Source organism: Ovis aries, chromosome 4 (genome assembly GCF_016772045.2).
Source record: "Ovis aries strain OAR_USU_Benz2616 breed Rambouillet chromosome 4, ARS-UI_Ramb_v3.0, whole genome shotgun sequence".
In the NCBI taxonomy this organism is placed as follows: domain Eukaryota; kingdom Metazoa; phylum Chordata; class Mammalia; order Artiodactyla; family Bovidae; genus Ovis; species Ovis aries.
The window spans coordinates 16,832,690-16,856,611 of record NC_056057.1 but is presented as its reverse complement, the minus strand read 5'-3'; the positions used below and the strand labels follow the sequence as shown (position 1 = coordinate 16,856,611).

The 23,922-nt window shown below is 35.8% G+C and overlaps 1 protein-coding gene across 2 annotated transcripts in view; it reads right to left on the bottom strand.

Annotated features, from left to right (window-relative positions):
- Positions 1–23,922, bottom strand: part of GLCCI1 (glucocorticoid induced 1) — a 110,182-nt gene that overhangs the window by 70,522 nt on the left and 15,738 nt on the right. For both annotated transcript variants that reach the window (XM_027968481.2, XM_060414510.1), the window contains exon 2: positions 9,418–9,569. In XM_027968481.2, the coding sequence (XP_027824282.1) occupies positions 9,418–9,569 (152 nt within the window). The remainder of the gene's footprint in view (positions 1–9,417; positions 9,570–23,922) is intronic.

Genomic DNA, 23,922 nt, shown 5'->3' with positions numbered 1-23,922 from the left:
AAGTAAAGACTGTATCCTCATTTTCAAATACAGAGAAGTAAGAAAAAATAAATCATATATTAAGCTACAAGGAAAATCAATGAAGTTTCCAAAAACCTATTAGTCTATACTATAATGCAATAAAACTAGAAATTGAATTTTTATTAGGAAAAGAAACTTTAATCATTTGGAAGTTTAAAACAAAGCAAACAAAAACTCTCATATTTTAAACAGAATATCAAAACTGAAATTGCATAATCTCTTGAAAATACAAATAATGGAAACATATGAGCCAAAATTGAGCTCAGAAGGTAAATCTTGGCATAAAATGCATAAAACACGGACATTACTAAACAGTAAGTATCATGAATAAAAAAATTAAGCATTAATCTTCAGAATCCAGAAAAAGAGCACTGCATATGCCAGGAAGGCAGAAGAAAGGCAAAAACAGATCAAAGTCAGAGGGCAAGGAACTCGAAAAAAGAAAAACAGGAAAATAAATTCAACACCTTAAAAAATTTAATATATAACCTAGTAAATTTAATTACTCGAACTCAAATATATACAATATTAAAAATGAGAACAGAAAAATAACTGCAGATAAACAAAAAGCTGAAAGAATTATAGAAAAGTACTTTGTGAAACTCTATGAAAATACACTTGAAAATTTGGATGAACTAGATTATATTCTAGGAAAACAAATGAAAAAATTGAACAAAAGAGACAGAAATCAAAAGAAACTAACAGCCATGGAATAAACTGAGATTTACTAAAGAGCTATAATCCAAACACATACTAATCTGCTTCATAGGGGAAATTCTTTCAGATCCAAGTAACAGATAACAGAGATGAAATTTACACCATGCCAGAACAGAGGAAGGAAATCTCGCAAAATCTTTTTTATGAAGCAAATATAACACAGAAATCTAAGGGTTACACTATAGAAAGAGAAACTTTCAGACCTCATTTCTCAATACTGAAACAAATATAGTTAAATATTAAACACTTCAGTTGCTACTATATATTTTAAACAACTCCATAAATGAATAGTATTCATTTCAGAAGTGTAACTATGATCAATTAAGTATTTAAAAACTCACCAGATTATAGGTTATGAGTTAAAACAACCTTCATTTCAAAGATGAAATGGCATTTCACACCTAATGAATCATTTTTGATTTAAAGAAAACAATTAGCAACATACGCATGTATGTTTGATGTTAGTCTTGTCAAAGTGAGTGCTCTAGCTTTCTTTTAAATTGAGGTATAACTGACATATGACATTATATTAGTTTTGCGTATACAACATAATTCAATATTTGTATATATACAAATATTGCTGAATGATCACCCCAACAGTCTAGTGAAATCTGCCACCATACATAGTTACAAAAAGCTTTTTCCTTGTGATGAGACCTTTTAAGATTTTCTTTCTTAGCAACTTTCAAATATGCAATGCAGTATTATCAAGTATACATACCATGCTGTGAATTATATCCCCATGACTTTAGTACTAGAAGTTTGTGCTTTTTGACTCCCTTCACCCATTTTAACTACCCCACTATGGTGTTTCCTGTGGTCATGTATGGATGTGAGAGTTGGACTGTGAAGAAAGCTGAGCGCTGAAGAATTGATGCTTTTGAACTGTGGTGTTGGAGAAGACTCTTGAGAGTCCCTTGGACTGAAGGACTTCCAACCAGTCCATTCTGAAGGAGATCAGCCCTGAGATTTCTTTGGAAGGACTGATGCTGAAGCTGAAACTCCAGTACTTTGGCCACCTCATGCAAAGAGTTGACTCATTGGAAAAGACTCTGATGCTGGGAGGGATTGGGGGCAGGAGGAGAAGGGGACGACCGAGGATGAGATGGCTGGATGGCATCACGGACTCGATGGATGTGAGTCTGAGTGAACTCCGGGAGTTGGTGATGGACAGGGAGGCCTGGTGTGCTGCGATTCATGGGGTCGCAAAGAGTCGGACACAACTGAGTGACTGAACTGAACTGAACCCCCTCCACCCTGGCAACTACCATCTGTTCTCTGTATCTAGGAGATGGTAGATTTTTGGTTTTGATTCCATGTATGAGTGATAAGATATGGTATTTGTCTTTATCTGACTTATTTCACTTAGTATAATACCCTCAAGGTCCATCCATGATGTCACAAATGGCAAGATTTCCTTCTTTTTATGGCTGAATGATAGTATTTTTTATCTATTCATTTTCTTGCTAAATTCATCTATCAACAGACAGTTAGACTGCATCCCTATCTTGGTTAAGTAATTCCATAATGAACATGAGGGTGCCTATGCTTTTTTCAAGCTAATATTTTCTTTTGGATAAATGCCCAGAAATTGAACTGCTAAATCATATAGTAGTTCTATTTTTAAATTTTTTAAGGAACTGCTATGCTGTTTTCTGTAGTAACTGCACCAATTTACATTCTTACAAACAGGACAAGAATTCCCTTTTCCAAAAAAAAACAAAAAACAACAACAAAAAAAAGAATTCCCTTTTCTCCACATTCTCACCAACACTTGTTATCTCGTGTTTTTGATAATATTTTCTTCAAGTATGAGGTGATAGTTCATCATGTATTTGATTTGCATTTCCCTGATGATTAGTGATATTGAGCGTCTGGTAGCCATCTGTATGTCTTTGAAAGAATGTCTATTCAGGTCTTCTGCCTGTTTTTTTAGATTGTTTTGCTATTGAGTTGTCTGAGTTCTTTATATATCTTGGATACAAACCCTTTATAGGATATATAATTTGCAAATATTTTTTCCCATTTAGTTGTTCAGTTGCTAAACTGTGTCCAACTCTTTGTGACCAGGCTTCCCATTTAGTAGGTTGCCTTCTATTTTGTCTATGGCCTCCTTTGATGTGCAGAAGCTTTTTAGTTTGATGTTGTTCTGCTTGTTTATTTTTTCTTGTATTGTCTTCACTTTAAGTTTTAAATCCAAAAAAAATCATCTCCAAGACTCATATCAAGGAGCTTACCACCTACGTTTTCTTTTAGGATTTCAATGACTTCGGATCTTATATTCAAATCCTTAATCTTTTTTTTTTTTTACTTTGTTGAATATCATCAATTATTGGGTCTTTTACTTTCTTGAACTAGTTGCTTGAATCTAAGACACAGAGGAAAAAAACTCCAAATGATGCTTTTGAAAAACAGGTCTTACATTTTTTTTAATTGAAGTACAGTTTGATTTATAATATTGCATTAGTTTCACATGTGCAGCAAAGTGATCCATACACACATACATACATATATGTTCTTTTTCCGATTCTTTCCCATTATAGGTTATTACAGCATATTGCATATAGTTCCCTATGGTACACAGTAAAACCGTGTTTATCTATTTTATAAATAGTAGTTTGTATCTGTTAATCCCAAGGTCCTAATTTCTCTCTCTCCCCGTTTCCTCTTTTGTAATCACTAGTTTGTTTTCTATGCCTTCAAGTCAGCTTCTGTTTTGTAAGTTCATTCGTATCATTTTTTTAGATTCTACGTAAGTGATATCATAGTATTTGTCTTTTATCAGACTCACTTTACTTAGTATGATAATTTCTATGTATATTCATACTGCTACAAATGAAAATATTTAATTCTTCTTTATGGCTAAGTAATATTCCATTATATAATATATAGCACATCTTCTTCATCTGTTGACGGCCACAGGTTGCTCCATGTTTTGGCTCTTGTAAACAGTGCTGCTATGAAATTGGGTGCATGTATCTTTTTAAGAGTTTTTTGTCTTTTCTGGATATATGCCCAGGATTAGGATTGTTGGCTCATATGGTAGCTCTATTTTTAGTTTTTTAAGGAACCTCCATACTGTTTTTCATAGTGGCTGTACTAATTTACATTCCCATTAACAGTGTAGGAGGGTTTCCTTTTCTCCACACCCTCTCCAAGATTTATTATTTGTCGACTTTCTGATGACAGCTTTTCTGACTGGTGTGAAGTGATAACTCATCATAATTTTGATTTGCAATTCTCTAATAATTAGCAATGATTAGCATATTTTCATGTGCCTGTTGCCCATCTGTATGTCTTCTTTGGAGAAAAGTCTAGTTAGCTGTCCTGCCCATTTTTTGATTGAGTTGGTTTTTGATATTAAGCTGTCAGAACTGTTTGTGTATTTTGGAAATTAAGCCCATCTGTGTCAGTTGCATCATTTGCAAATATTTTATCCCATTCCATAGGTTGTCTTTTCATTTTCTTTATGGTTTCCTTTGCTGTGCAGAACTTGTAAGTTTGATTAGCTCCCATTTGTTTATTTCTGCTTTTGATTCTTTTGCCTTGAGAGAGACTGACCTAAGAAAACGCTGGTAGTATGATCTATATCACAGAATACAGAACAATTCGTGTCACAGAATGTCTGCCTGTGTTCTCTTCCGGGAGTCTTACTCTTTCTTTCTTGTTTGGCCCTGCTGGGTCTTTGTCGCAGCACACGGGCTTTCTCTAGCTGTGGTACACAGGCTAAATTGCCCAGTGGTATGTGGGATCTTAGTTACTTCACTAAGGAAGGAGCCTCCACATCCCCTGCATTGCAAGGTGGATTCTTAGTCACTGGACCACCAGAGAAGTCCCTCTCCTAGGAGTTTTATGGCATCACATCTTTATTTATGTCTCTAAGCCATTTTAAGTTTATTTTTGTGTATGTTGTAAAGGGGTGTTCCAACTTCATTGATTTATATGTGGCTGGCCAGCTTTCCCACAACCACTTGCTGAAGAGACTGTCTTTTCCCCACTGAATATTCTTGCCTCTTGTGTCAGATTAACTGACTATAGGTTTGTGGGTTTATTTCTGGGCTCTCTATTCTGTTCCATTGATATATATACCTGTTTGGGGGCCAATATTGCACTCTTTTTATTCCTACAGCATTGCAGTATTGCCTGAAATTTGGGAGGTTATGCATACAGCTTTATTCTTTTTCTTCAGGATTGCTTTAGCAATTCTAAGTCCTTTGTGGTCTCATATAAATTTCAGTATTATTCATTACAGTTCTGTGAAAAATGTCACGGGTAATTTGACATGGATAACATTAAATCTGTAGATTGCTTTGGGTAGTATGGCCATTTTAACAATATTAATTCTTCCAATCCAAGAACCTGGGATAACCAAACATCTTTTAGATGTCAATATTTATATTCTATATATTAAAGTTAAGTTGTATGTTAGAACGCACAAAGTGTATACTTGTATAAGTTCTAATAAATATAATATATCCACCCTTGTAACCAAATCTCTGTCAAGATATACAACAATTCTACTATCCCGTAAAGTTCCCTCATTTTGGGCCTTGATTTGAACACAAGATTTGTCTCTAAAGTCCATAGTCTTTTTCACACTATGCAACTTCTTTTAAAAGGGCCCAATGTGTAAATGTATTAAACAATAAAAATTCTATTTCTAACCATCAATTAAGGTAGCTGAAATATGGAAAAATGAAAAGTGGACAATACCTGAGATTCCCGCCACTAAAGTCAGACAGCCTCGGTATTTAGTATCTGTAGCAAACGGACTGCACCACTTCTCTCTTTACTAATTTCCACTAAATAAATAAAAATAATCTTCTTTCTTCCCCAAGAGTTAAAGAATTAACCAAGGAAGGATGAATGTGACAATAATAACCATCTCCTATGTTCATCTCTTATATCTTCAATTAAACTAAAAATGCTTCAGGGCAAGACCATTTCTTACACATGTGAGGCAAGCACTACACACTTTAGTGATTACTATGGAAGGCAGTGAGGAACTGGAGAAAACATAAAACCTTTGGAGTCAGCCAAATCTGGATTCAAATCTCTTCATATTTATTAGCTATATAACAACGTACAAGTTACTAAACTTCTCTAAGCCTCAGAACATCACATGTAAAACGAGGCCTGTATTTTGCCTTCCTATCAATGTCTGGCTTCTCAAATAGACAATCTACATGAAGACCCAGGCGAGTAAGGCCCTACCTTGGACCTCAAGCTTTTGGGGGAACTGCTGCGGCCCTCTTCCAGCCATGCCTCTTCCCAAAGGGTGAAGAGACTCTGGGGTCAGAAGGGCATACACATCATGAGCCCACACCTCTGCCATCAACTTTTCTCTGGAGAACCTAGACTCATGAGTTTGTTGTTCAAACCACGCCAGATCTGATTCCCAGGGTCTACAAAGGCCTACTCCTGGTTTCACTCTCTGAGAAAGTATATATGGAGTATGAAGGTGAAGACTAGGCGGTTGACACAGATACATAAAGCCACCCCTCAGAGTATAGAGTGGTGTGAGTGACAGGAAGAGTTATGGGTTCCAACTCAGAGGGTGGGGTGGGCTCAGCATCATGCAGACACATTCTGGCATTCAACTCTGAAGAATCCAGGACTTCTTTCAAGCATGAACCTCAAGGTCTATAGGAAGGTTTATATATAAAGAATGAATGGATAAAACAGATTTTATGTAACAGTTTGTTGATTTAATTTAGTATGTATATGGTATGTAGGTGTACATTTTGTATTTGCTCCAGACTCTGCAAATGTTACAAATGGGCCTGTCTGTATCTACTGCTAATAACCTATGTATTGCCGTATTCATTTTCAAGTAGTCACTCAGTCCTGTCCTACTCTTTGCGGCCCCATGGACTGTAGCCTACCAGGCTCCTCTGTCCATGGAATTCTCCAGGCAAGAATACTGGAGTGGGTAGCCAGTCCCTTCTCTAGGGGATCTCCCTGACCCAGGGATCGAACCCAAGTCTCCTGTATTGCAGGCAGATTCTTTACCACTGAGCCACCAGGGAAGCCCATTCACTTTCAAATATTATCCTAAAGTGCCAGCCTGCAATGCAGGAGACCCGGGTTCGATCCCTGGGTTGGGAAGATACCCTGGAGAAGGAAATGGCAACCTACTCCAGTATTTTTGCCTGGAGAATCCCATGGACAGAGGACCCTGATAGGCTACAGTCCATGGGGTCGCAAAGAGTCAGACAAGACTGAGCTACTTCACTTTCACTTTAGTCATCCAACATTATCACGAGTTAGGTTTCATTAATCCCACTGCACAGGTAAAGAAACAGATATGGTTAAGAAACCTACCCAGCTCCTTTTTCTGTTATCTCCATATCACTCTCTTCTTAACTCCCAAGTATCCTCCCCTCTTGGCATATTATCAGTCTTTCACTCTCCAAGACAATAGGCCCCTAATCCCTACATCTAGTGCTTACGTTCTGTGACCTCGCGATAGTACCTAAGACTATTCATAATCTTTTCTTTATTAAAACAAGTTTCCCTTTGGTGTGTAAGGCTACACTATTTTAGTTTTCTCTAAGCTTTTACTCTTTTTCTGTTTCCTCTTCTTTCTCAGAATTTTGGTGAAGAATGAGTATGATAATGTTTTTTGGAGAATGTCAGCATAAAGCATATATATTCAATAAAAGATAGGATTTCTTTTTAATATAAAAAGAATACCTACCATTTTTAAGTATAGTGCCAATTACTCTACTAGGTGATACACAGACACACACTATTCCATTTATCCTAAAACCCCTAGAAAATTGAAGTTTAGATTGGCTGACAACCTGATTAGAAACGTGGCTCCAGCATTTTCTAGCTTTATGATACTGAGTAAGTCACTGAACTTCCCTGAATTTCTGCTTCTCCATTGTGTACTTTTATATTGTCCTTATAAATGAATTAAATGAGAATGAGACACAGATATAAAAACACAAAGTACATGGTAAATAGTCAGTAAATGTAACTTTCTTCTTGTTGCTACCAGGTGAATACATTAATTTTTTATCCTTCCCTTGTGTGCATTTCTAAAAACTGAGTCCTTGATCTCTTGACCTTCTTTCTTTTTATAGTCTATTCCTATACTCTATTACACTTCTGAGTCCAGCCCCTCCAGAAAGATAGTTTTGAATTATCCATGACCATGTCTAAGTGTCCAGGCCCACATCCCAGGGCCTACTACATCAAACTGCTCTTTTTTCTCATCAAGAGTGGAAAGCAGAAGACTTGGTGTGGGAGACCTAAAGTATTACACAGACAAACTGAGAGGATGGAGATAAAAAAGCTAATGCCATGGCTGTAAGCTTGCCTGAGAAAATTACAAAACTGGAAAAGGTTTTCATAGATCATGTCCAAAATTTTCTCCTCTTTCCTTCATTCTTCAGACATGAAACTCTAATCCTTCTATTTCCCTCATCCACAATGCCAAAAATGTTCCCATTCCTCTGAATTCCCTTATATTTCAATGCTCCATTCATCTAATACCTAATTATACTCTGTCTTCTGTTACCAATTTTCTTCCATTTACATCTTATCTTCCCAACTATGCTGTAAGGCTCTTAAGGCCAACAGCCATCTCTCATACTCTTAGTAATTCTTCATAATGCTGATTGACCAATGCTATACAGATATGGTCAGGAATTCAGAAACCATATATTAGGATGTTTTCAGATATTTTCCTGCCATGGAAGGAAAACTTTTCAAATCAAAAGCTTCAGAAATCTTCCACAAATAGGCAAAGTGGGACCAAAAATGGGAAAGTGTGACAAACAGGAAAGTTTCTATTTCTTTCTCGAGGATTTCAATTTTGGTTTTAAACAGGAAAAATATCCTTTAACATAAATTTCCTTAGCCATGTATTAATACTTTATAAATTATTTCCAAGAACTGCACAGGTATTCTTCAAAAATTACTTATGCCAGCATACCTCGGAGATACTCCAGGTTCAGTTCCAGAACACCACAATAAAGCAAATCACACAAAATTTTTGGTTTTCAAGTGCATACAAAAATTACGTTTATTCTATTACTATCATCTGTTAAATGTTCAACAGGATTACATCTTAAAAAAACAATGTACATGCTGTAATTAAAAACACTTCATTGCTAAAAAATGCTAACCATCATCTGAACCTTCAGCAAGTCATAATCCTTTTGCAACAGTATCAATAAAGATCACTGATCATGGATCACCATAACACATATAATAATAAAAAAAGTTTGAAACATTGAAAGAATTGACAGAATCTGACAGAGAGACATGAAGTGAGCAAATGCTGTTGGAAAAACTGACGCTGACAGCCTTGCTCAGTTGAAGACTGCCGAAAACATTGAATTTGTATTAAAAAAGGCAGTATCTGAGAAGCATAATGAAATATGCCTGTATTTTCTAATATAGTTACTAGTCATTATATTAATTTCCGTAGGAAAGTTAATTCTTAAAACTGTAAGCCTCAAAAATCACTAATACAGACTGATGTGCTACTTATTAAATACTAAATAATTCAAAAACCCAGGTGATAAAAGTTTTTAGTTTAAAGTTTATTAAAGATATCGTTTTGTTTGATATATTTAATAATTGGGAAAATTTGATTAAATTACGTTTTTACTGTGATCAAAACAGAAGAACTATAGGGTAATGAAACTGATTCGCTTATTTTACCTGAGTAGCTTTATCTTTCATGCATGAGGGGTAATGAACATGAGGATCCCGTGGCCACTGTCCTGTGAGATAAGGTCCTGTTATGGTATCCAGGGAAGAGGTTCGCCTTATTGTGCTAGAGGTTCGAACTTGCTGAGATTTGGGCCTGTCCACTATAAAAAGTGAAGGAAAAAATACATTAGTCATAAGAATAAAGTAAAACTTAAAATTATTTAAACTTCATAGTTTGTAAAATACCATCCTGCCGATTGTCCCCACAATGTATATTTACCCTAAAAGCCATCTTGTATGAGCTGATGAAATTTATAGACCAAAGGAAAATACATTCACATATTAAATTTTGCATATACTGTCACACCCTACAAAGCTCATTCATTTTAGAGACCTATTCTTAACCCTCTATATCATCTCCACTGCCATTATTTTAATTAAGACTTCATCACGTCTCAACTAAACTGCCAGTTTCCTAACTGCCATCTCTGAATCCACACTAACTTTATCTTACAGGGTCACCTCCTTCCACTGCTAAAAAAAAAATTGCCACGGTTTATTCAGTCTTTCACTCAAAGGCCATTGTTTTTCACAATTCATCTCCCATGTAGCTCAATACTTAATGGCTTGCTACCACCACTCCTCCATAAACCTCTGCTAACTACTAAGAACCATAACAACCTAATAAACTCCAATGTCACAAATGTGAAGTACTCGCTTCTCTGCCTCTATTCTATCATCTCCTGCATCTAAAATATTCCCCTTCTCTGTACACTTGGCAAAAACTTATCTTCAAGACCAGCTCAGGTGTCGCACTGCCTCTGTGAAACCTTTCTCAGTGCCCTTCTTTTCTTCATCTCTGTCCTTCTTAAAGATATACACACTCTCCTCTGCTTGCATCAAGCCCTAAATCTGTCGTTCCTTTCTGACCAGAGGGTAGGTTTGGTCCCTACAGATTAAAAAGGAGTCGATACTCAATACTTACAAATAAATTTATTCACAGCTACACCTGCACAAAAAAACATGTATACAGAATCTTATTTTAATTCAGTTTCCTCCTTAATGGATGAAGAATTCAAAGCCCAGAGGGATAAAATTAAATTGTCCAATGAAACAAAACTGCTAATAAGTGACAGAGGTAAAAAGGAACCAAGATCTCCGGACATACTACACAGTTCAATCAATCTACTATAATGATCTGTTTTACCTCTGCTGAAAACAGAGATGATCATACTGAACTCTATAGTATTTTTTTACAATGAAAATATAAAAAAATGTTCATGTATGCATCTCAAATGTGCATACTATAATAAAATCCAGTGGATTACAAGTATCCAAGGCTTAGTCTTATTCAGTTATATTTCACATCAAAGAAAATGCCTTGCACATTACAGAGGGTCAAGAAACATTTGTTACTGAATATTGTCCTTTATTCTTCTGAAAACAAAACACAAAATTGTTGTCCTTTTTTTAAAAATCAGAAGATGAAAGGAAATGCAGCATACTGTGAGCTGTCACGTGATTCACACACAGTCACCCTCAGTTCTGCAGGGGACTTGGCTCTTCGTTCAGTCATCGGTCACTCAGTCATGTCCAACTCTTCGCTACGGCATGGACTGCAGCGCGCTTCCCTATCCTTTACCTTCTCCTAGAGCTTGCTCAAACTCATGTCCTTTGAGTCTAGGACTCTCATGAATAGCAGACTCTGAGAAAGCTCAAGTCTCTTACAGCTGGTCTTCCACCTCCCTGGGGTCCACCTCGTTGGACACAGAGGGCTGGAGAGCCAAACTGTATCTTAACAACTGCAGTTCTGATTTCTTCTTTGACCCCAGAGTGTTAGAGAAGATCTGGAAATTACCAGATTTCCTACCTATCTTTATTACTTAGCTCTCATTTTATTTTATAATAAGCAAAGTCTAGGATAATCTATTTCTACTGTTTGGAATCACCTGAAATTTTATTCGTGACCAAAAATCATAGTCAGTTTTTACAAATATTTCATCAGTCATGGAGAGCATGTATCTTCTGTTTTCAGCATACAGTTCTTTTTCTTATATACTGAAATAAAAATACAGAATATAGTGATAAAATAGAACCATGATCTGTCACATATTTAGAGAACTACTCCAAAATTTCTAAACTACTACTGAGATACGAAAATTCTCTTTATTTCTTATAATTTTTATCATTTAAATTTAGTTCCGAGGGCTTCCCTGGTGGTCCAGTGGTTAGCACTCTTGCACTTCCACTGCAGGGCATGGGTTCAATCCTGGTGGCTGGGGAACTAAGATCCCACAAGCTGCGCTGAGTGGCCAGAAAAAAAATTGTTACAGAAATTTAGTTCTGTATAATTTGGTTACATATTGATCCATGACATTATTATTATGACTTATATGCTTTACCATTACAGTCTGTTCCATTTATCATTTTTTACTTTTAAACTCTATCAAATTTAATTTTATCACCCCTTGATGCTTTCTTTCTATTATACTGCATCTGGTATGCCTATTCTTTCATTTTCCGTTCCTTTTAATCATGCTATTTAGGTAACACTCTTGTATACTGTATACAATTAGGCTTTTGAAAAAACTTTATAGTAAGCATTCTTCCTGAAAAATATATGTTCGTCCCACTTATATTTATTGTTATAACAAATCTGATTAAATCTGTAACTCTTTCATGGAGCTTTTTCTTCCTCTTAGAATGCTTCCTTGCCATTTGTTTTCTATGACTTATTGTTTACTTCTTTCTCTCCTTTTTATCTCGCCCCCTACCATAAGCAATTCAGAAGACATGCAGACTGTTTGTAGTTCAACTACCAGGAGCTATTTCTATTGATTATTTTTTTAAAATTTGGCTATAAAAGCAATACGTACAAATTTTAGCAACTTTAGGAAGCAGAGAAAGTTAACACCTCTCATAATCTGACTTATAATGATTTATTAAAAAATTTTTAAAGTTATATTACGTTCTCTCCACCAAGAAGAAACAAGGGACAAAGACAGATTATCCCTTGCAAAAGAACCATTTTTAGCAATAAAAAAAGGCCTACATAAAGGTCAGCTACAACCAGAAAATGGCAAGCCACTATATATGAAAAACTTGTGTCCCAACTTTAAGCCACATGTTAGCCTTCTCAGTTATTCCACTGACTGTCCTGGTATCACAGTGTTTGTAAGTAACAATTATTTCACTTAACAATGACTCAAAGCACAAGAGTAGTGATGCTGGCAACCCGCTATGCTGAAGAGATGCTGAGAGGTACTCCCTTGAAGTGAAAATGTGAACGTTCTCAGCTTAATAAAGGAAGGAAAAAAATATTAAATGCTCAGGTTACTAAGATCTATGGTAAGAACAAATCTTTTATCTGTGAAATTGTGAAGGAAAAAGAAATTTGGTTTCTTCTGCCATTGCACCTCAAACTGCAAAAGAGCCATAGTGCGTGATAAATGCTTGGTTAAGATGGAAAAGGCATTATATTTGTATGAGGTATTTTGAGAGAGAGACTTTGCTCACATAACCTTTATTACAATACATTTTAAAAAATGTTTAATCTGGCTTCACTGGGTCTTAGCTGTGGCGTGTGGGATGTTTGGTATTTGTTGCGGCATGGCAGGATATTTGGTTGCAGCATGTGGGATCTCGTTTCCTGACCAGGGATTGAACCCAGGCCCCTTGCATTGGCCCAATAGGGAAGTCCCCATAACAGTATATTCTTACAACTTTTATTTTATTGTTGTTGTTGTTAATCTCTTAACTGTGCCTAACTTATAAAATAAGCTTTACCATCAGTATTTACATACAGGAAAAATACAGGATATACAGGATATAATAGTATCTGCAGGTTTAGGCTCAACTGGAGGTCCTGATATGTGTCCCCTGTGGATAAGGGGGGCTACTCCATTTATATAGCCAACATAATAAATTCTTTATTTCATGATTACAGCTGTGATTAGAATAAGTATTTAGTTTTGAACTGGGTGATCACAACATTTCTCAACTAATTATTACAAAATTACCTCAAGTAAATCAAACAAGAGGACACCATATCCACTAGAAACATACATTAGTATACTTAAACAATCTTTAAATTTATAAGCACTTAAATAAAATCTAATTAAAATTAACAATAAAATTGCTAAAATAAATATTCTAAAGAATGAAGGAAAAGCAATTAAATACTTATTATCATTACTTAAGGTAAACAGGCATCAGAAAAATAGTAACTTCGTATGTGGTGAAACCAGGTAATAACCACCACTGATTAAAACTTGATGAATGTCTACTATATGAAAAGTACTGTTTGATGTACCAAGGAGAATGACAAAATAAATTCCATATTCTCCTCAAGGAATTTACATTCTGGTTGAGGGAGATGTGATATGTAGAATTAAGCTCTAATATAAAGTAGTATATTATGGCACATGCACACCAGTGCTGGACAAGAAGGCACACAAGGCAAAAAGTAGGTGAGAGACAGTTAGAGTGATGTGTTCTAACTACATCAAGGGCAACTGTCAAGGAGTAAGACTCTTAACATGCCACTTGTGGTCCTGTTGCTAACATCTCCTACTTAAATATTTGAGGGTAAAATGCAGAGTAAGTAAATTCAGCAACAAAATGTGATGGCTGGAAAAAATCACATGTTTCCAGTACCATCACATTAGGATCAGAAGATGACTACTCATGCAGCATTCTGTAAAATGATGTCCTCATTATAATCCATCTACAGGTTATATTAGGTTTCCCTGGTGACTCAAGACAGTAAGGAATCTGCCTGCAGTGTGGGAGACCTGTTCAATCCCTGGGTTGGGAAGATCCCCTAGTGAAGGGAATGGCAACCCATTTCAGTACTCTTGCCTGGAGAATCCCATGGACAGAGGAGCCTGATGGGTTGCAAAGAGTTGGACAGACGGAGCGACTAACATACCCAACACACACAGGCTGTACTATCCCTCTCCCCTTATCTTCCCTGAGGACGGAGCAGTGTAGGCTTGCGGTTCCTCTGGCATACCTGCTGAGGACTGTACAAAATAATTATTGCTTTCTAACAGCCAATTGGAAATTTAAGGCAATTTGATCATAGTATAATAGGTTTAAAAGCAAGAAGCCATATTAGACACTCTGAATCCAAATAGCATACAAGGCATTGTTCTAAACAGGGAAAAGACACCTAAAGTCTAACTGCCAGAGAACTGTAATATGATGTTAGATTCATTAGTTAGTTCCCAACTCATTTAAAGGCAATAACTGAAGATTGACTGACTAGTGGCTTTGGAAATCTGATGTATTAAGAAACTAATCTGAAGTAGAAAATTAACAAAGTTAAGTGGAATTTCTACAAATTAAAACAAATTATTGTTAGAAATTTTAAGAACTTTAGCTACACTCTAGTAACATGAAACAAGCCACCACACATTCTAAACCAACCTCACCAGGTGATAAAAAGGATGCAGTATTTTTGAGTGCCATAAGGTAGCCACACAGAATGTACACTAATACACGTAATAAAAAATGCTCACATTCTTTTCTTAAAACTTTAACACACTCCAACGTTTTCATAGGTTCAGTCTGCATAAGTAAATAAAAAGTAAAAATTGTTAATTTTCTGTGTTTAGCTCTCAATAAAGATTATAAGCCAAGCTTTCTATTAACACTGATGTTACAAGCAAAGCACATCTGAACTTAAAGCATTTCAGTGCCCACTTATTTAAACCTTCTGAAAAAGAGCTATTGTTCCTTCAACTACTGTGTAAGGACTATAACTCCATGAAACTTAGCTATTGTAACACCATCACCAAGAATGAACTGCTTCTTACTTTATTCAAAACCCAACATTACAACTTGAGGTAATACTCAAGTCATACAATTCAGCAGAATGCTTAAGACAACTAACTAACAAGTACCAATTTTTCCAGACCTTTCTACACAGAACTCATATTAAATAACTAGTTTTACATATATATCACATTAACAATGTTAGTCAATAGTATCAAAACACAAGTGTATAAAACCTTTTTATCCTTTAACAGTTATATTCAAAAAGAAGGAGCCATTAAATCCCATAATGTATGTGTGCGCGTGTGTGCACACGCGCACACATACACACCTTAAATCACCTAGTATTGAATAGAAAAATGTAAGGCAATCCTTTTAGTTATGCCCAATGCAACATCCGGGCATGTCTGAGAAGTAACAGCAAGAGCTTTCTAACATAGCATTTCACCTAGAAATCAGATCTTGGGAGATCCCTAGAACATAAAGGTACAAAGCCCTCAGGCACAGGTGAAACTAAGCAACAGATCTCAAAGATGGGAGCCTAAGATGTGGCTTTCTGTCTAAGCATCACCAGGCAGCTTGTTAAAAATGCAGGCTACTGGCCCATAGTCCCAGATAGTTGAATGTAGTAATCAGGTGGACCAGGTATCAACATATTTTTTAAACCAAACCAGACTGATTCAAAAGCATCAGCCTTGGGAACCATGGAGGTCCTGAAGCAGTGTTTCTCAAAGTGTTGGACATTTGTTAAATATGCTCATACCAGGCCCAATTTGTCATCAACAATGTGAGACTCTCTGCTAGTAAGACCAGAAAATTCTGAATTTTTAGTAAGCATGTGAATCTAATGCTACTGAAAACTTAGGAACTTATGTCTAAAGGATTGGGACTAGATCCTTCAGAGTTACAGCTGCTCAGAAAAAGAAATCATTTTGTTGACTATAAATCCACTCCATTTACAGGTACTGAAAGTCTGAATATAAATCCAGGAAAGTATCCTGCTGCAAAAATAGTCACCCAGTTCTTTGAAATCTGCACCTAGCAGCTCACCTTCTAGAATCTAGCAAACCTAAACTTCTAGTCATCTCCTTCAAAAGGTCACTTTCTAAACTGAGTGCCAGTCATGAAAATAAGAACCTTCAAATCTAAACACAGAGCACTCCAGGCAGAATGCTTAGGACCAGAAAGATGAGATAACAGACGAAAAGCAATACAGCTTCTTGGGAAAGATTGCCTTCCACCCAAACAGGGCATTTTGCACAGAAATAAAAGTTAACTTCAATAAAGTTCACTTCCTAAAAAAATACAAGAAATTCTGAAAAAATAAACTAAGTAGGTTCCTTTACATAAAGTGAAAGTGCCAAAGAAAAAATATATAAACAAAGTCAAATTTATATTTTAATCATTAACCTGAATAAAGAATTTAAGCCTAACTCTTAAAATACTACAGTATTTTATAGCTAGTTTATTTAAAACCTTTATCTTTTAACAGAAAAGCAGTGAGTTTTTATGATGTGTAAATTAGCTTCTTCATATTATAATTTCAGTCCTCATCACTGAAATCAAAATAACAAAATCACGAAGCAGAGCCTGAATATAAGACATTAAGTTGCTTTTTCTTTAACTTCAAAATAATCTGAAATGATACAGTTCCTAGTGATCCAGAATAACCAAAAGTAGATGCAGGTAGGGAATACTCCTTCTATTGGTTCACTGAGCTTAAGCATGAACTGCTACAGGTCTATTCCGTTAATAGAAATTTGCTTCAGTTATTTCTATAATGAGAGCTCTTTCCTTGAAAGTTATAGTTTTAAATTTATTAACACTGTCAAAAAGTGTCTCCTTGACCACACTTTAGTCCAGCTCCTCTGAACTCTTCCCAGTTAGGCCCTAATTTGTAGGTTTCTGTGTTTAGCTCTGAATTGTCTGATTTTAGCAAGAACCCTACGATGTCATTTTAACCAGAATCCCCCACCCTCAATACTGATCACCCTCGATCTGTGATCAGGTTCCTCATCTCCACCATCTCCCATGTAGAATCTCGCTGCCCTGGCCTGTCGTCTTCAATAATCCTTTCCAGATCTGTTTAGCCAAGATCGCCCTTATTTGGATGTTTCTTTCCTCTTAGTCATTTTTCATCTATTCACTCCCATCCTTCTTAGCTAGCTATACATCCTCACTTTTTCTACTTTTATTTCGAGTTTGAGCCCAATCTCTCTGTATTTACTTCCGGTTATTCTCTCTGCATTGCAGTGGTGCCTACACCTATCGCAACAGTCTCCCCAAAAATAGTCTGCTTTACTATCCTTTAAAAAGTGTCATGAACAGTTTTTTTCTTAAACATCACTACCAACATTGTGAGTAATTTTCCTCCTTACCTCACAGTTACAGACAGCAATTTCCAAAATAAATCCCACCACCACCCCCCCCAAAAAAAGAGCAATTTAAAGAATTGTATAACTAAGAATAAAAGAATGTAGAAAAGAGCAGATTGGTATACCTTTCTAGCCAATCTAATGCATATTAATACTGATCATCTAGCAGAATTATTGTTAGAGTCAGCTTTCTAAAATCGGCACTGTCTAGGCACTTCACAAATGGCCTTCATGGGCCTTTCTTGCTTAACATATAAGAAGATGGAAAGTAAACCAAATACATGGGCCACATAAAATAAAATCATCAAAATCAAATAAACTTCCAGTAACAGGAAGGACACCAGATCTGAATGTGCTATCTGAACTAAAACTAAAGGGCAAAAACTAAAGCCCTCTCAGTGTGAGTAGTTTCTGAAACACTAATCAACCAGCCCTGGACTCCTGCCACAGAAGCAATCTAGAAAGCATGCTGAAATGGCCATATGGCTGCCCTGCAGAAATCTGGAAAGGAACCAGTCAAGAAGCTGACCCGAGAAACCGACATGCGTCTGACCCGATGAGGCCTGACACCTGTAACCTGAGGTCTGTCAAGAAAAACAAACAGGAAAATGGAGTCCAGCAGCCATTTAGGAATGATTCTCTAGGTTACAGCTCACTCAGATTTGTGTCAAATGATGCATCAGCTGAGATAAGACATTTGGAGGAAGGCCTTCAGCCTATTTTCAAATAAAATTCAAGAGAGTGTCTTTTTGTATCAAGGTTATGAAGAAAACTTCACCAAGATGGTCATGAAGGCAGGTGACAAGCACTGGAAGACATACACAACAAATTTCGATGGAGTTCTGACACTTAGAATATATCTACAAAGAATTACGGATACAGCAGCTGAGATTTTAAAGATTTTTAAGTTCACTTTTTTTCTGGTGGCAAAATGGTATTTCTTTAGGGAACCTCAACAAAGTCATAATTAGCAGAACATTCTATAAACTTTATGAACTTCCAATGAATTCAATTAATAGAGAGTCCAAATATCCAAAATCTCACGTGACTAATGGGTTCAAATTTTAAAGAAATAATCACGAAGTATTAGCAACTATAAAATAATATAAGATGATCAAAGATGGAAATTAATATAGTGAGAGGAAAGCAGATATTCCTTACCCAGAAGATGAAATGCTTCATAAAGTTTTGTTTCAAAGCCCTTATATTCCAGTTAAAGCAATGGTAGAGCTTAGAAAATTTTTAACCAAATAAGGCAGATCCACTATTATATCCCAATTTAAAAATAAAAAACAAACTAACAAAAAAGACTACAGCACAATAAAGGCTACTGAATGGGCTGTATCTTTTTACCACACTATGACATCCAATGTTAACTGATGAAACCCCCTGATTGAAAGTAGGGAAAACTGTGATCTCATAGTTCAAAACATGCTAAAAATCTTCTTTGAATGTGAGAAGCAATGAAAAACCTCAAAATTAGAAACACTCAGAAATGATGTGTTTGCAGGCAAGGAAGATATGAAAAGAGAGGTGAACAAACTCAGGAAAGATTCAGAAATAAAAGAAAAACTTATTTTAGGAATGAAGACTTTAAGTTATAAGAAACAGAGTGGGTTAATGCATTGCCTAAGGTAGAAAATGGAACATAACACAAATTTTAGAATTTAATAAAAGAAAATTTAAATTTTAGAATTAAAAAAAAAATTTAAGAGACAATAGTTATTGTGTAACATAAGCAAGACTGTCCAACATGTTTAGGAGGAGTCCCTGAAGACGATCAAGGCAACAAAACATGCTAAAAACGACAATTTAAGAAAACTCTCCCAGAATGAAAGATAACTTCAAACTACATACTGAAAGACCATACATGGATCTGAGAAAAATGATACAGCCAATACAGTCCATATCAAACACACTTTAATGAAGCTATTGACTTTCAAGTATAACAAGCCATGGACTAAAAAAAACTTTCAGTTCTTGCTACATAATATATGTAGAACTCAAAGAATATTGTTCCGATGAGTCTTTCCTGAAGAATCTACCAGAGAATAAGCTTCATACAACCAACAGCTTGGAAAGGAATTAACATGAAGACTGCTGGAATGTGTGAGCCATTCATGCAGTAATTTTCAAAGGAGAAGACAGCAGAATGCTCAGTATCTCTAAGGCAAGTCTTCCATCGGTACATGAAAGAAATAACCAGAGAAGGATTGTAAATTCATATGGTTATTCTCTCAGCACATCTGAATTTAAGACTTAAGAATTTCCAGAACATCTGATAACCAAATTTAATTATTAAAAATTTTATATAACCATATTTATATTACAATTTTTAATATTCCTCCAATATTTTATTATGTTGACTCAGAAAAATTAATACTAGCCCTAAAGAGGTACACTTTATTCCCGGGTAACCTAGTAAAGAAATGAGCTCCTGCTCAATCTACTGAAGAAACTAACTGAAATGGAGCATCTATAGTCACTCCATTATGAGAATTTTTGCCCATCTCCTTCCTCTAGAGCTGGCAGTTACAGAGTCAAGTTTGAAAATACACCCTGCAGAAGCCTGTAGCAAGAATCAGGAATGGATCAAGGAACAGGAATTCCTTTTATGGGGAAAAGTAGAATAATGGGCTGAGGTGCTTGGAGAGAGAAGCATTTGGAAAAAACAAGATGGAAAAGTCTGAAGAGGACCTTCACCTCGCAAGGGGCTAAATCTAGAAGGACCTGCTTCTCGAAGGAACAAAAGCAAGCAGCCTCTTTCCACATCATCCCACTATCTATGGGACAAGTTAATAAAGAACAAAAAGTCCTAAAATAATTTTCAAGGCCAAGAAAGAATTGACTATTAACATTATGGAATCAGGATCTTACCACTATTACAAAAGAACAATCAAGTTATACCATGAAAAACAAGGTATTTAGAAATCTGTATAGTTCCTCTGATTCTGAAAAAGAATCTGAAAATGATCATCTTTCTCATCTCTTATTTAAATAAAGACTAATGACTAAATATGGCACAAGAAAGCACAACAGTCTCCTAGGCAAGTAAATATCTCTTCTCAAATCTACACTGAAAATCTGTAGAATTCTCAATCAAAATATATTTTAACAACATACAATTTATAAATGAAAGTAAGATTCAAGCATTTAAGTCTTAAGTTCGAAACATTTTGTTTAGGTAATAAAAACTACAGATTAGCTCATAATAGCATGATAATAGCTCATAATAGCATAATAAGAGGGTAAATAGTTAACTCCATGGTTAAATGTAGAAAAGATTAAGGAGAAAGGCTTAGGAAAAGAAAACTGTTTAGTTTCATTAAGATATGACTGCTAGTCAACCTAATTTACTGATGGTAGGCAAATTATAAACAGAAGGCTGTACTGAAATACATCTGGATGCCACTGATTTGCTTCATGAAAAAGAATCTAATTAAATCTACCCTCCTAGTATTTTTCCCTTCAAAAATTGTATTTTTCCCTGTGTCCCCAAATCCAGCAATGGTGAATACATTGTTGACTGGGAAATACAGGACTAACTACACTTCTGTAGATGAAACCCAGAATCAGCAGGCTCAACAGAATGAAGGCTTCAGAAATCAGGAAACACAGATGTTTATTCTAGCATTTACTTTCATAAATATTGACATCAAAGAACCAAATATGTACTATGAAGCAGTAGTTCATCCAAAATTGGATGCTTCATTAAAGCTGGAAATGGCCAAAAGCTGCAGGAAACATCCTGAAGGAAAAGGTCTCACATAAATGATACCTTTGTAGACACCATGGAGTAAAACAGAACGTGGTAAAAACCAGTTCTGTGTTTGCATACACAGAACACCTTCCACCTCAACAATTCTACAAATATTATGCATAGAAGGTTGCCAGGAAACGTTGCCAAGGACTGGGAGCAACTTCAGAAAAAATAAAATAAAACTACTAGTGGCATGACTAAGTGTAGGGGAAAAGTGTCAAAAATATTTTAGAAGAGCATCATATTTTATTCCTCTAGAATAGACCCAAAACTGGTAATTATAACCTTAGTCAAAAATAGTCTATTGATATTATTGATTGAACTGTACTTAATTCAAAATGGCACTGCCCGGGAGCAATAAATGGACTGAAGTCACAAAGTTTCAGAGTTTGTTATTAGCATCTAACTTAATTTTTTCCCTTAAATGATACAAAGAACATTGTTCAAACCAAGTGCCCAAGAAATGAGTGAACAAATATCAGACTATACTTTTTGGATATAGCATAAGTCAGTCATACCTAGAATAGCTAGGGCATTTTTATAAAAACCTGAACAACACTTTCAGATGTACTAAAAAGATTCATCTCAACAAGGGAAGAAAACAAAACCACATTTTTGCCAATTATACAAAGGAGATGAGTCAACCGGATTTTTGTCTGCCCTTTTCCTCCATTCTTTCCTTCTTCACCTCTGATCAGAATTTTTAAAATATCTCCTGTGTAGTGTTTGAGGCAGGACAAGTACTGAACAATATCTGTTCAAACATTACAAATAAAATCATTTTCATTTTCATGAACACATCAAATCAATCATTTATCCATCTCTCTTCCCCCATATTATATTTTAGCTAGTTTACTTTCACTTAAGAATGAAATTTAAAAAAAAAAAAGAATGAAATAAGAAAGCAAAACCTAACACAATTCACTAATCTGTTTAGTTTATACTTAAAGGATAAACATATTTGCCAGAGGGTGGGCTCCTTTCCTAAAAGTTAAGGCTGTCTCTTTTTTTCTTTGTTTCTCTAACAACTGGCACAACTTCTCAAGTTTTGTTAAACCTGTGGATTTATTTCAGTTATACATTCTTTCCTTATTCTTAACGTAATAAATTACCCCAAAACTAAGAAATCACCTGGCATATACTATGGAACTCATTACCGAAAGAGACTTTTTGGAAGGGCCTCAACAGAATGGCTCCTATTTTATTTTTTAACATTCTGTATGTGAAGCTCATCTAAAATCATTGTGAGTAAGGTGCAAGACGGCGACAAAAGGAACTTGAATTCAGATCCTATTATCATTCTGTTTTCAACATGTACATAAAAGGCTATGATTTCTATGCTTAGGTATTTCACAAGCAGGTCATTAGGTTCATACAATAAAGAACTCTTCCATTCTCTGCATGCCCAAGAAAAATAACATTCATATAAAATAACAAGACCACGAAACTTAGTGCCCTGACAGGCACTCTGCGAGACCATGGACTGACTTCCACAAGGCTATCAATGCTTAAAACATCTCCAAACTTTTTCAAAAATGGTACAAGATCTTCAGTTAATAAAAATAAAATAGCAAATTATATAAAGATAAATCCATTCCCCCCAGATCACACAGTCTTGGTGTGTGAGCTTCATGTCTCCTGCATACTGGCTGAGGCACTGACGACAGCGAACCAAATGTGCCTACGTGCTGGATCGCGGGAGCTAACAGTGACACTCCCAAGGTGAATTTTCAAAGCGGCTCCAGAAGCAGTTGGTAGACCACATTTCTTTAAACTGTGAAGTGCAGCAAAGTTGCTAATGCTGGCAGCTACCATTTTTTTAAATTTGTGGCTTATCACAATAGAAACTCAATGTATCTTCCTGGCTGACAGATGGCCTTCCATATAATCATTCATGGATTCTGACTTCCTTCATTTCATGGCTCCATCATTCCCCCAGGGCCTTGGTTAGACTCCTCTGCTAAACTCTTTGCATCCAGCTGGCAAATGAGGAAAGAGAAGAATGAGGAGGATCAAACTAGTGCTTTTTTACTGAACACAGATGAAAGTGTTGTTGTATATCACAAAGCTTTATTTAATTGCAAGGAGTAGGAAAAATAGTCTAGATGTGGGCCAAGAGGGAGACAAAACAGAATTTGGTGAATACTTAGAAGTCTCTACAATAGAAAGGCAGTTTGTCTGAATTACCCTCGGAGATAGTTTGAGCCAAATTTTAGAGTGTGTCTCACTGAATTATTATAATCATCACCACAAATAGAATAATCTAATTTTATTTATAGTAATCAACAGATTACCTTACCCTGACAAGGAAAGAAGTATGGAGCTACTGAAAGATAACAGCATTTTCAATACAAAGCGAGTTCAGTTTACAAAGTACTCGAGGTACACAATTGTGAATGCTAACATGAGTCATTTATGTCAAGGCAAGGATTGTGAACTTCGGAATTTTTTTTTTTTACAGACAGACTGTGTTTATAACAATGCCAATGGGTAAATTAGAGATGGGAGACTAATGACAGGGGAACCACTAGAGAGGCGGCAGTTCTAGCAAAGCAATAAGCAGTAATGAAGCCATGAGGTGATGGAAAGAAGCTACCAGAT